The 12,092-nt window shown below is 65.9% G+C and overlaps 1 protein-coding gene across 1 annotated transcript; it reads left to right on the plus strand.

The window, feature by feature from the left end:
- Positions 1–68: 68 nt before the first annotated feature.
- On the plus strand, positions 69–6,142 carry RNF166 (ring finger protein 166). Its single transcript, XM_047790251.1, has 6 exons — positions 69–300; positions 2,922–3,078; positions 4,120–4,232; positions 4,477–4,591; positions 4,668–4,775; positions 5,144–6,142. The coding sequence occupies exons 1-6, from the start codon at positions 146–148 to the stop codon at positions 5,207–5,209; spliced, it is 714 nt and encodes a 237-aa protein (XP_047646207.1). The 5' UTR covers positions 69–145; the 3' UTR covers positions 5,210–6,142.
- The last annotated feature ends 5,950 nt before the right edge of the window (positions 6,143–12,092 follow it).

Here is a 12,092-nt window from a genome sequence, read left to right on the forward strand (position 1 = left end):
GCGCGGCTGTGACGCGAGGGTCTGGGACGGGCGCTCCCTGTGACGTCAGCTCGGCGCCGTCGCGGCTGTGAGGCGCTGGCCGGGCCGGGCAGGGCCGGGACAGGGGCGGCGGCGGCGGCGGCGGCGGCGGCGGGCCGGCCCCGGGATGGCGATGTTCCGCAGCCTGGTGGCGTCCGCTCAGCAGCGGCAGCCGCCGGGCGGGCCTGCGGGCGGCGACAGCGGTTTGGAAGCGCAGTACAGTTGCCCTATCTGCCTAGAGGTCTACCACCGGCCCGTGGCCATCGGCAGCTGCGGCCACACGTGAGTGCGCCGGCCTCCAGGAGGCCGCGGGGTCGGGCACCGCCGCGGGCAGGGCCCTGCAGCCGCCCTGGCACAGCCCCGGCGCGCGGAGAACTTAGGGGGCGGGAGGGCGCGGGGCCCCTGGCGCAGAGCCGTTTCTGCCCTTTGGGGCGCGTTCATCCGCCTCAGCCCAGCCTCCTGCCCGCCCGCCCCGGGCTCTCGACCCGACCACTCCGTTGTCAGACCGGGCCGACCAGCAGCCCTGCCCGGTCTCGGGTGCCCCGGGGGCCTCTCACGGCCTCGGCAGGCCTCCCTGGGGACTCAGAGCGCAGCAGGCGCGAACTCTGCGCCGGTCGCCTTCGATCTGGTCCCGTGGAGACCGGGGTGGACAGTTGTAAATAAATGTCTTGTAGCTTTTGCTGTCAACTCTTTTTCGGACCCGCTGTCTGCCTGTCTTGACTGCAGAGGAGAGGAGTTCCCTAAAGTTGGGGCATAGGCTTGTTTGGAGTCTGACGCTGTTTTGTTTTGATGGAGAACTTGGGTCTCATCCATCACTGACCAGCCATGCAGGCTGGCCCCCAGGAGACCAGGTGCCACACACCTTGTTAAAGGTTTCCAGCTGTGCCAGGACCCGGTGGTTTCAGGAACGGAAACTTGAGCATGCGGCTATCCTTCCAGATGAGCACCGCACTCCAGTCTTCTGGGAGCTGCCAGCCTGGGTGGGAGGGGGCCGAGATCAGAGTGCCTGCTCTCCAGCTCTCCTGAGCTCTGAATAATACAGCTCTTGAGTGAAATTAGCAGGGTGGGGAGAGGGGGCAGGAGGGCTCGGCTGCCAGCAGAGCTGCTGAAGAGGTGGGGCCAAGTGCACCCAGACTGGTAGGAGGCCCTAGCACATTTTGCAAACAAAGCCAGCTAACCTGGAAGGAGCTGGACCTGCTGAGTGTGTGCTGCTCATCACCCAGGGAGGTGGCATCCACAGTGTCAGGAGCTGGGAAGCCTGCACACGCAGACACGCACACACATACAGCATGCGCGTGGCAGGACAGGCACCTGCTCACACCCAGGGAGCCCTGCGGGCTTGTCCTGAAGGTGCACTGTGTGTCCCTTCTCCAGGCCGTTTGTGAGGTGTTGGCGGGGCGGCCTCTGCACAGAGCTTCCTTCTTGTAAGCACACACTCGTGGGTGTTGTAAGCTCTGCTCGGCATCTTCCAGCCTGTCCCTGAGGGAACTGCAGGGCTGTCCCGGGGCCTAATTTTAGAAAGCCTTTCCTAGGCTTCAGTTGGTTTCAACACTCACCCAGCCCCTCCGGGCTGTGGTGGTTTGGCTCTTCTGCTCAGCACAAATCTGTTTTCGCTTTTTCCGATTAAGTCTTTTCTGAAAAAGTGGTTTTCGGAATACAGACCCACACAAACTGTTGTGAAAGCATATCCTTCTGTAGCCCCGTTCTCCCCCCAAGGCCTTTCTTGGCATAGTCTGATCTCTCCTCCTGTTTCTAAGACTGGTCCTGCAAGTGTCTCTTCTCGGGTTCTGCCTTCAAAAGAATTTCTCCCTGACTCTGCCTGCTGGTTTAAACAAACCTCCTGGCTGTTCCCCCTCTGCCTCTTACTTTCCCTGAGTCTCTCATCCAGTGTCTTGAAGGCCCGTGTGAACACAACGAACAGGAAAGATTTGGAGACACGTGTTTTCCTTTAACGAGTCTGCTGATGGTCTGGTACTTCCCCTCCCCGGCGCCCTGTCTGTGAGCAGTTCCCTTCCACAAAATCGGCTTCTGGTGGTGAGAGCAGCCCCGACTGGGGCAGATACTACTGCTCCAGCACCAGACAGACGGGACAGGTGACAGGCAGGGCTTTGGGGCAGGAGGCCCCTCGGTGGAGATCGTGGCAGTGATCCCAGGCAACCCCCCCAGAGGCCCCAGAGGGAGCCTGTTACCGGTCTCAGTCTGGGACATCCTGGGCGGTGAGCCGCATCCGGAACCAGAAGCTGCTCGGCTGTTTACAACCCTCTGATGAAGCCTCTCCTGAGAGCTACAGGCCAGGCCTCCAGATCCTTTGGGGATGGCCCGGGAGCGGTGGCGGGGCAGGGGGCCGTCCTGCCTCCTCCTGCTGGAGGCTGCTCATCCTGAGCACACGCAGGATGCCAGGACTTGTGTTTCATGACACGGCAGCTCCAGCGCCGGAGCCAATAGCTCAGGACCGAGAGGAGCCTGGGTGCCTGACTCAGACCCTCTGTCACCCCGCATCTGCTCAGGCCAAGCCAGAGCCCTTCTTCCTGGGCAGGGGGCAGTGACCCAGGGCTGGTGACACTCTCTGGCCAGCTGTGGCCCTGCCCCATCCAGTGAGTTCTGGGCCCTGGGCCTGCGGGTTCCGCGCACCAGTTAGTGATTTTCCACCCCAGAGCTTAGGGAGGGGAAGGCCTCCAGGGTCCCCCTGGACCCCCTGAGGTGTCATCATCGCCACGTGGCAGTGAGACAGGCAGGCTGAGCCCTGGGCCACCTCCTGCAGCCTGGGGGTCACAGCTACAGCTTGGCCCACACCGCAGGCTCGGCAGGGGGCCCAGAAACCCACGGCTAGGCAGGGTCACGGGCCCTCTGCAGCCAGACAGTGCGATCCAGCCCGAAGAACTCAGGCCGTGCCCTGCCTGCAGGTTCTGTGGGGAGTGCCTCCAGCCGTGCCTGCAGGTGCCATCCCCCCTGTGCCCGCTCTGCCGCCTGCCCTTCGACCCCAAGAAAGTGGACAAGGCCACCCACGTGGAGAAGCAGCTCTCATCCTACAAGGCGCCCTGCCGAGGCTGCAGTAAGAAGGTATCCACCCCAGGGCCTTCCCGACCGGGAGCGGCTCTCCACTGCAGGGAGGAGCTGGCACCGCTGGTTCCTTGCCTCTTGAGCAACCCGCTGCTCCCATGCTCCCTGTGGGCCCTGCCGCCTGTCCTCTACCCCGCGGCCTGGGCTCTGAGCTGTAGCTTCTGCGGGGACACGGCTGCGCTGCAGCATCCCCAACCCGGATGCAGCTTCAGCACCCCAGCGTGCCTCGCCCCATGGCTCCGTGGCCTCGGGCCTCTCACCCGCCAGCCCGCCGTGTCCGTTCTGCACGCGGGCATCCCCCACGCACACACACCACCTCCCGGGACCCAGCTGGGAAACGGAGTCTGAACTCAGGTTTTAGATTTCACCACCTCTCAGGTTGGCAAGTTCTGCTGACTGAGCACAGTAGGAGGTGGCCCCCGGTTGCCTTGTCCTCAAGGTCAAAGGTCTGAATGTCCAGGGGTGCCCTGAGCTTCACCACGAGGGGCCCTCTCTGTCTCCGTCTGTCTCCCCATCTCCGTGCCGTCTCTCTGGCTCTCTCCCGGGACCTATGCGTCCCTTCCCTGCCCTGTTCTGAGCCGGTTCCCGCCTGCAGTCTGAGCAGGCGACTCGGGCAGCCAAGGAGGTGGTTTTGGTTGGTTTTCCCTCTTGGCGAGCCGTCTCTCGGGCGGCCGGGTGGCTAGGAGAGTTTTGTCTGTCAGCTCCCACTGTGGGGGGGGGGTTTCCCAAATAAACGCCCTCTCTGTTCCCTGCCCCCTGCAGCCCCCAGGGACCCCAGCAGGGCTCTGCTCTTGTCCAGTGGCTGGAGCCCGGGTCACCTCCCGCTGTAGCTCAGTAGCCTTCAGGGCCCTGAGTCTGTGTCTCCCTCTCGTGCCCGTTGTCCAGCAGGGACGCCAGGGGCCCCTGGAACCTGCCTTCGCGGCACTGCTGGGCCACGGGGGCAGGAGCCCGGACCACCGGCCCTGCTCGCCAGCTGCCCTCGCATCCTCTGGAGCCTGAGGCCCGGCCAGCGCCGCCTGACCCACGCTTCTCACTTCCTAGGTGACCCTGGCCAAGATGAGGGTGCACGTCTCCTCGTGCGTGAAGGTCCAGGAGCAGATGGCCAGCTGTCCCAAGTTCGTCCCTGTGGTGCCCACGTCCCAGCCCATCCCCAGGTAGGCCGCCTCGCCGGGCGTCCCTCTGCCCTTGGGAGGCAGGGGGGCTGCCGCGCCTGCTCTGTGGAGGCCCCAGGCCAGCAGGGCAGCGCTGGCCCCACACAGGCCCCATCGGGGAAGGAGTGGGGCCAGGGGTTGGCCAGGCAGGAGTCAGCGGTCGGGCGTGCGGAGGCGGGCGGGGGGGCCCCACGGCAGCCACGGGCCACAAAGGTGGTCAGCGCCACTCACCCTCCGCCCGCCCCAGCGCCGTCCCCAACAGGTCCACCTTCGCCTGCCCGTACTGTGGCGCCCGCAACCTGGACCAGCAGGAGCTGGTGAGGCACTGTGTGGACAACCACCGCAGCGACCCCAACCGCGTGGTGAGCGCGCCCGCCGCCCAGCTCCCTGCCCCCCCCGGGCCCCGGGCCCCGTGGGCTCACCGCCGCTCTGTTCCAGGTGTGCCCCATCTGCTCGGCCATGCCCTGGGGTGACCCCAGCTACAAGAGCGCCAACTTCCTGCAGCACCTGCTCCACCGGCACAAGTTCTCCTATGACACCTTCGTGGTAGGCGGCCCGCCCTACGCCCTCTCCCAGCTCACTAGGGCCCGGGGCTCTGGGTTTGTCCTGTGGGTCCCTCATCACCGGTCCAGCAGGCTCTCCTTCCCTGGGGCCTCGGGGCACAGGCCCATCTTGGCGCCTGCTAGGGAAGCACCTCAGAGGCTTTCCTCCTGTGCAGCCCCGCGGTGCCCGCAGCCTCCAGCCCTGCTCCTGAGTCTGCGGGGAAAGGACAGCTCCCATGCCGCCCACACGTCCCGCACAGTCCGCATGGCCCTGGGCCGCTGGGCGTCGCGCTCAGGACAGCCACTGTCCTCACAGAGCAGTCGCCACAGGGCGCCGGGCACCCCGTGACCGTGCGCCCCCCTTTCTCCCAGGACTACAGCATCGATGAGGAAGCCGCCTTCCAGGCTGCCCTGGCCCTGTCTCTCTCCGAGAACTGAAGGTGCCGCGGCGCCGAGCCCTCGCCTCCAGGGACAGGGCCCGCCAGCCCCCTGGGGCCCAAGCCTGCCCGGGACCGCGCCTCAGGGCTGCAGGAGGAGAGGCCGCTCCATCCCACCGCCTGGGCTCCTGCTGAGTCGCACCGACTCCTCGGTGCTTCGGGCCAAGCAGGTGGCCTCGCGGCCCGGCCGCCTAGACAGAGCGCAGCGTCTGTCTCAAAGCCATGCCGTCCTCCCCCCCGTGGAGAGGACCGCTCCGGCCGCCGGGCAGGGAGGCACGGAGGGGGCGTCCAGCCTCGTGCCCTCGGTACCGGCTTTTGTGATACCCAGAGGTTCCGGCACTTTTCTACGTTACCCGCTGGGCTACCTTCTCACATTTTGTAGAAGCAGAGACACGGCAGTTACTCTTCATGTCGCAATACCTGTGTTTGACTAGGAACAATAGTATTTTTATGGAACGTTTACAAAATTATATTTTTTAAAAAAATCAAAAATGAACGGTCGTGGGATCAGGGGTTGGCAGAGGCACAGGCGGGGCAACTGCCGCTGACACAGCGAACGCAGGGTCTCACTCTGTGCAGGGACCGGGGTGGCTGTGTCCCCAGGTCACCTCATCATGTCCCAAGGTCCCTGTGGCTGCTCTGTCCGTTGCCCGCGACAGGAGCAAGAAGAAATCCCGACGCCTGGCCACCTGCGGCGGTGGCTGGGCCTGCTCCTGGCCTCCCCAGAGTGCAGGGGCTTCCTCCCACCGGATCCTGGCCTCCGCCCCGCTGTCACTGTTCCAGAGCTGACCACGGCCCGCTGCAGGCAGGGCCACACCCAGCGGTGGCAGAGCGCAGGGGGCCCGGGGCAAAAACTGCTCATCAGCACTCTTGTTTGGTTCATGGCATAAATTATTGCTGTCGTAAAAAAAATTAAACAAAACATTTCAGAGCATCTCTTGCGCCCTGGCCAGTGTCTCCTTCAGCAGGTGCCGTACACAGGGTTCCCTGCACCATCCCCTGCTTGAGGCGCGTAGGCGTGCGGCCCAGGGCACGGCGGGCCTCAGGCCCCCCCAGGGGGAACGGCTGCCCAGAGAGGCAGCCAGCCTACAGGGACGTTGCCACGTCTGGGAAGAGCTGAGCTGGGGCCCCAGCCGGTCCTGCCGCCTCCCCCAGGCCGTCCCCCTGGCCAGTCTGCCTCCCCTGTGACCAGCCTGGGCGGTGGCTCTCGCCTCCCGGTCCCAAGACAGGGTCTGCCGGAGGCTGGCAGACCGGGCACGTTCCCAGGCTGGGTCCCGGGGCCCAGAGGGGGCTGGGGGGCCCTGGGACGCCCCTGGAGTGAAGGCCCCTGTCCCTGGTCCTCCTGTGGCGCCACCCTCCCTGCTGGTGGCTCAAGGCGCTCCTCACCTTGTGGCCCAGTGCGTGCCCTCAGCCCTGAGCCTGCCAGCTCAGCACCCAGCCCTCCTCTGGCAGGTTCACCCGGCCGGTGATCTGCGGCCACCGCCCATGCCACAGGCCCCTGCCATCCTCAGTCCCTGTGGGGCTTTACAAAGTGAGAGGACTCACTTTGCAGTCGGGGTCCTGATGGCTGGCCATCAGAGTGAGGCCGTGCTCCCGCCGGGCCAGCCCTGCTTCCCCAGGCCGGAGCCTTCTCTAAGGAGAAGGTGGGTCAGCTGAGCTTGACCACAGGAGAAGTGTCCCGAGCGTGCACCCACCTGAGGGGACAGTGGCCTGGGCTGTAGTTACCCCCTTTAGAGGCCTTTGTTAGGAGCCACCAGCCCCACCCTCCCCTCTGACCGCTCCGTGACCCCACTGGCCATCGCCAGCCCATCTGTGCTGCCACCTTCTGGAAGGAGGCCCCTGACACGGCTCCTCCGGGTCCATCCTTGGCTCCCCCAGGGCTGATGGGGCAGGAGAGAAAGCTGGGTACCACTCGTGCAGGAGGTGGGGGGCTGGCACCTTGGCCCCAGACGTGCAGACTCAAGGCCATGTTCCCAGGCCTCACTGAGGGGCAGAGGGGTCAAGGCCCGTCAGCACCCAGGGGAGCCGCAGGGTGGCACCGGCCAGTCATCTGGGGCCTGGAGCCAGCTGGGCATCGCTGGGACCAGCTGGGCTCCAGATGCCAGGTAAGACGCTGCCCCACCCTGTCTCCACCCTCCAGCTCAGCACCTTAGTCCCCCTGGGACGACACCGACCCTGACAGTCCAAAGGGCAGGGCTCCCAGGGCCACCGCACCTGCCTTCATCCGGGACCTGTCCTTTCCTCCCCAGAGTGGCCGTGGCTCTGGGCTGCCGTGCCAGCCCATGTCCATCCCCAGTCACGCCTCGAGCCCTCAGAGCAGGGCTGGTCCAGGTCTGTTCGCCACCAGGGCCACCAGCCAGGTCTGCCTCGCACCCGCCCTGCCGGCACCTTGGGGAGAGGGCAGGCTGCGTTCACACTCCCGTCAGGACCCTCGGTGCCCTTGGAGCCCCAGGGGCAGCTTTGGGGCTGTCTGGGCAGGTCTGACCTCACCAGTGCCCTTGGGGAGGTGATGGCCAGGCGACCGTCTGCACATCGCACCTGCCATTCACCGAGGGCTCCCGGCCGCGGCCACAGCAGGCCTGGGAGGAATGGGGTGTGGGCAGGTCCATCTTAATGCCGCCTGACGCTCCAACAGTCCTCCTGAGGACACCTGCCGAGAGCCACAGGGCAGTAGCCACGTGGCCTCCTGCTCGTCCCTTCCACCTCGGCCACAGGACACACAGTCACAACTGCCCGGTGACTCAGCATCTAGGACAGACGCCAGGGTGGGGCACGAGAGTGAAGCCCAATACGGGGCAGGGGGGGCGCAAGGAGGCTAGCCGTCGGCAGACCCCGGGGCCCAGCAGAGACGCCTCGGGCTGCAGCCCGCGGGACCTGCTCTCCATCGGGAGGAAAAGGGAGGCGGGGCACGGCTGAACTTGCAGGCTGGGGCTGACCCTGTGCGAGTGACCCCCTGCTCTGGACCCCCGGCTCTAGGCTGAGTGCCCGAGGACAGGCCACCCCACAGCTTACGCCCACGGCTCAAAGCCAGACCCAGACACCGCGGGTCCCGGAGGGCGGGCTACACGCCCTCTCCTCCCCAGTCACACAACAGGCCCGGAGGTCCACATACACCCTGCCACCCAAAAAGTGCCTCTGGGTGCCCTGGAATCTGCGACCTCCACCATCAGGAAGGGGACAGGCGACCAGCCCTTCTGAAAGCAGGATGCCCAGAGCATGGAGAGTCTGCCCCAGGCTGGGGCCCTCACGACCTGGGGAATCCCAGAACTGGCCACGACTGTCACCCTGGGTCTTGAGGGAGCGGCTGACCCGAGCCCCTGGCCCTCAGTGGCAGCACGGTGGACACAGAGTGGCCGCGTGGGCGCCGGGCAGGCCCTCAGCAGAGGGGCTCCTGACAGCCTGAAAAACAGTGATGCTTTCAGGAAATACAGGTGTGCACAGGCAGGTGCCTAAGAGCAAACACGCAGGAGGACTCGGTTCCCCTCGTGCATCCTGGCGCCTGCCAGAGAGGGCCAGGGCCCCTCCTTGTCCTGGGCCCCGGGCCTCACGTCCGGCGGAGCGGGCAGGGCTTCTCTCTCCCTCTGACGCCGTCTCCTCCTTTAGGCCCACGGTCCGCCTCATGGGGGAGGAAAGCGCTGGGGCCGCTGACGAGGGGCCACACCACACCTCGACAAGCCCCCCGAGGCCTCCATGCGGCCTGCTGCGGCTGTGGATGGGCCTGGGCTCCTCCCCAGTGGGGAGGAGAAGTCAGGGAGCTGCGAGCCTGGGAGCTTCCTGGGCAGAGCCGCCCCTAGGACAGGAAGGCAGGGCACCAGAGCAGGCAGCTGGGGGGCAAACAGCACCAGGCGATCCTTTGCCAGAAACTCAACGCATCTCCTGAGTGGCCCTGAAGGGCTGTGGTTAGTCTTGAACTGACAGCTGCCCCTCCTGGCAGCCAGGCAAACCCAGGCCCGAGGGCTCCCAGCCAGGTCCGCGCGGGTGTCGGGGGGTGGCCCAAACAAGGCACCACTTTGCCTGCAGCCGCAGACTCTCTCTCTCTCTGCCTCAGTTCTGGAGGCCAGGAGTCTGAGAGGCAGGCACTGGCCGGCTGGTCCCTTTGGAGGCCACGAGGGAGGGTCTCCTCTGTCCTTTTCAGGGGCCCCTGGGTGCATCCCTCTGACCCTTCAGCATCACACGGTGACCTGCCTGCACCCTCACGACACCAGACATGGGATCAGGGCCCACACCAATGACCTCATCTTAGCGACACCTGCACAGACCCCGTTCCCAAGTGGGATCCCAGCACTTTTCTGGGTCAGGACCTAAGCGTACTCTGGGGCGGCAAGTCCACTCCTACGCCGTCCATCAGCCCGCTGTCGGTGCGCGCTGAGACGGGGGAGCTGGGGATGAGCTCACGTGGAATGCTAGCCCCCTGCCGAGCCTCAGGCTAATAGCCAAACAATTCCCATCATGGCCGCTCAGCTGCCTCACAGATTTTCAGAGGGTGCTGGAGCCACCGGGGCACCTCGAGAGTCTGAGCAGCTGCCCACAGAGGTGCCTTTGGACCCAGCAGACCCGCTGCTGGCACCTTCGGGACGTGCCTTGAAGGGACTCCAGGTGCCGCAGTCAGCGGCTTCCAGAGAGCCTACCCTAGGCCTGGCTGTGTGTCCACAGAAGCTGGAGGACCTGGGAGGCTCGTCCTCGGGTGGGGCTCAGGCTCCCTGGGAGAAGCTGCCTCAAACCTGTGAGCTGGGGTGACGCATTACCAGCCAGCCTCGGCCGTCAAGGCCCTGGCACCCCAGCTGGGCAAGAAAGCCACAGACACTGACCCACGAACGCAGGCCGTGCGGAAGGTGGAAGGGCTATGAGCAGAGGTCGGGTCCCTCGTGGTGACAAAGAAGACAGCCACGCAGCCGTGCCCCCGCCCCCTGCCCCTGCAAGTGCCCAGCTCCACATGCACACAGGGAGGAAGCTCCGAGAAGACGCTGTGGAGCTCAGGGCTGGAACTGAGCCCTGGACCAACAGATTCTCCTGCAGGCCCTGGGCTTGGCCAGAGGCCTGAGCCCTGTCACGCGGAGCAGCTGCTGCCACCTCACATGCACACACAGACACACGTGCACATCGGGGTGCAGGCCTGCACACTCGCGAGCACGCATACACGTGCGGACACAGGCGCCCACGGTCCATCCCCCCGGCCTCCAGGTCACCTTCCCTGGCTCGGCGTCTGGGACCACTGTGTCACAGCGGCATGTGAAGTGACAACAGCCCCTCCTGGAACCCCAGTACCACACAGGACGTGTGTACCAAACTCCAGCTGAAGACCCGGTGTCAGCGGCAGCTGAGGCTTTCCTATGAGGTCCCACTCCGGCCTGGACGGGACACAGTCCTGCGAGTCTCGGCTGAACAGTGAGCCTCTGTGACCACACGGGGGCAGCTCTGAGCAGGGGCCGCACGCTTCCCTCGGGCCAACTGCTGTGGTGGCCCTAGGACGGAGCACCCTACTGCAGAGGTGCTCTAAGGCCCTGGGACCCCAGTGCCGGGAGGATGAGGGTGGCAGGTCCTCCACAGGAGCCCAGGGCACTGGCAAGAGCGTCTCTCTGGGGACTGAGGACACATCATGACCAGCGTCTGCACGGTGTGAGGCCAGGCAAGGAAGTTCAGCGTGGTGCAGGGCTGGCCCGGGTCCTGGCAGGGCTCTCTGTGTCTGAGCTGAGCCAGGAAAGGAGGGAGGGAGGGAACAGACCGACAGCCTGCGAGGCCACAGGCTAGGTGAACAAGCAGCAGGCAGCCGCCCACCCTCTGAAAACCACACTCGCGCCATCACGGGGCCAGGTCTCACCTGTGGGGCAGACCTGCGCCTTCTTCCGTGTGGGCACCACTGCCTGCACTGCCACGAGCCCGCACCAAGCGGCAGAGACCCGTGCGAGGCTGGAAGTGCCAGCCAGGGTCCCAATCCCACCAGAGCCTAACGCCTCAGAGCCTGCTTTCTCTTCTGCAAACCTAAGACCCTGTGTGGCGTGGCCTCCCTCTCCACGGTTCTTCTGCAGACACACCACCGCCTCCACCTTGCCCCGAGGCCCCCAGGCGGCAGAGAGCACCAGGCTGCCACGAGGCACCAGGGCCTCTAAAGGCAGGCCTGCTGCACGGCCATGGAATCACCTGGTGGCTCTCAGGGGCCTGGCGCCCAGACGCTGACCGCTGAACTCAGGCACCATCCACATCCAGAAAGGACGCGACACCCAGGCACGGCTCCCGCTTTGGGGCCCTGACGGACTCCAGGGGACAGGGAAGGAGGCGAGGCTGTCCCAGGTCACCGGGCTGCTGCTGCGGGTACATGTGCTGCCCTGGGACTAAACGTCCCAGAACCACATGTCTGAACCCCCTGGAAATCTGGCATTCCAGGCCATGTCCTTTCCCCCACGGCATGAGCTTTTTGGAGGCCTGGGGCCAACTTCTGAAGCCCTGTCTCTCACCTGGAGAGGGCCCCTCTCCCCCAGGCGGGCTGACCGCCTGGGCGCCCCTCTGGCTGGTCAGCTGGGTCAGCACGGGTGTTCAAGGCTGGTACTCACCGCAACCACCGTCGCGAGTTCGCGCAGGAGGCGGGAGCGGGCGTAACCAGCTGGAGCAGGGTTCTCTGAGGCTGGGCTTCACGGACGGACGCTCCCACCACGTGGGGCACGGAGCCGGGCTCGGCTGCCGCCCAGCCCTGACCTCTGCCCTTCAGTCCATGGCGAGTCGGTGCGCCAGGCGCCGGGGTCGGTGTGACTCGAGGCACACGCCAGGGAAGTCCCGTGGGTGGACGCGCAGCCCCGCGCTCCCTCCCCAGCAGCCCGCGCACCTGTCCTGGGCGTGGCCCGAGACCCCGCCCCGCGGCCCCGCCCCGCCGCGGCCGCGCCGCGCGCTGG

Source organism: Phacochoerus africanus, chromosome 8, assembly GCF_016906955.1.
Source record: "Phacochoerus africanus isolate WHEZ1 chromosome 8, ROS_Pafr_v1, whole genome shotgun sequence".
NCBI lineage: Eukaryota > Metazoa > Chordata > Mammalia > Artiodactyla > Suidae > Phacochoerus > Phacochoerus africanus.

Coding starts and splice junctions, on each gene's coding strand:
- RNF166 (XM_047790251.1), top strand. CDS start 146: ATGGCGATGTTCCGCAGCCTGGTGGCGTCCGCTCAGCAGCGGCAGCCG. Junction 4,233..4,476: donor ACGTCCCAGCCCATCCCCAG/GTAGGCCGCCTC, acceptor CGCCCGCCCCAG/CGCCGTCCCCAACAGGTCCA. Junction 4,776..5,143: donor TCTCCTATGACACCTTCGTG/GTAGGCGGCCCG, acceptor CCTTTCTCCCAG/GACTACAGCATCGATGAGGA.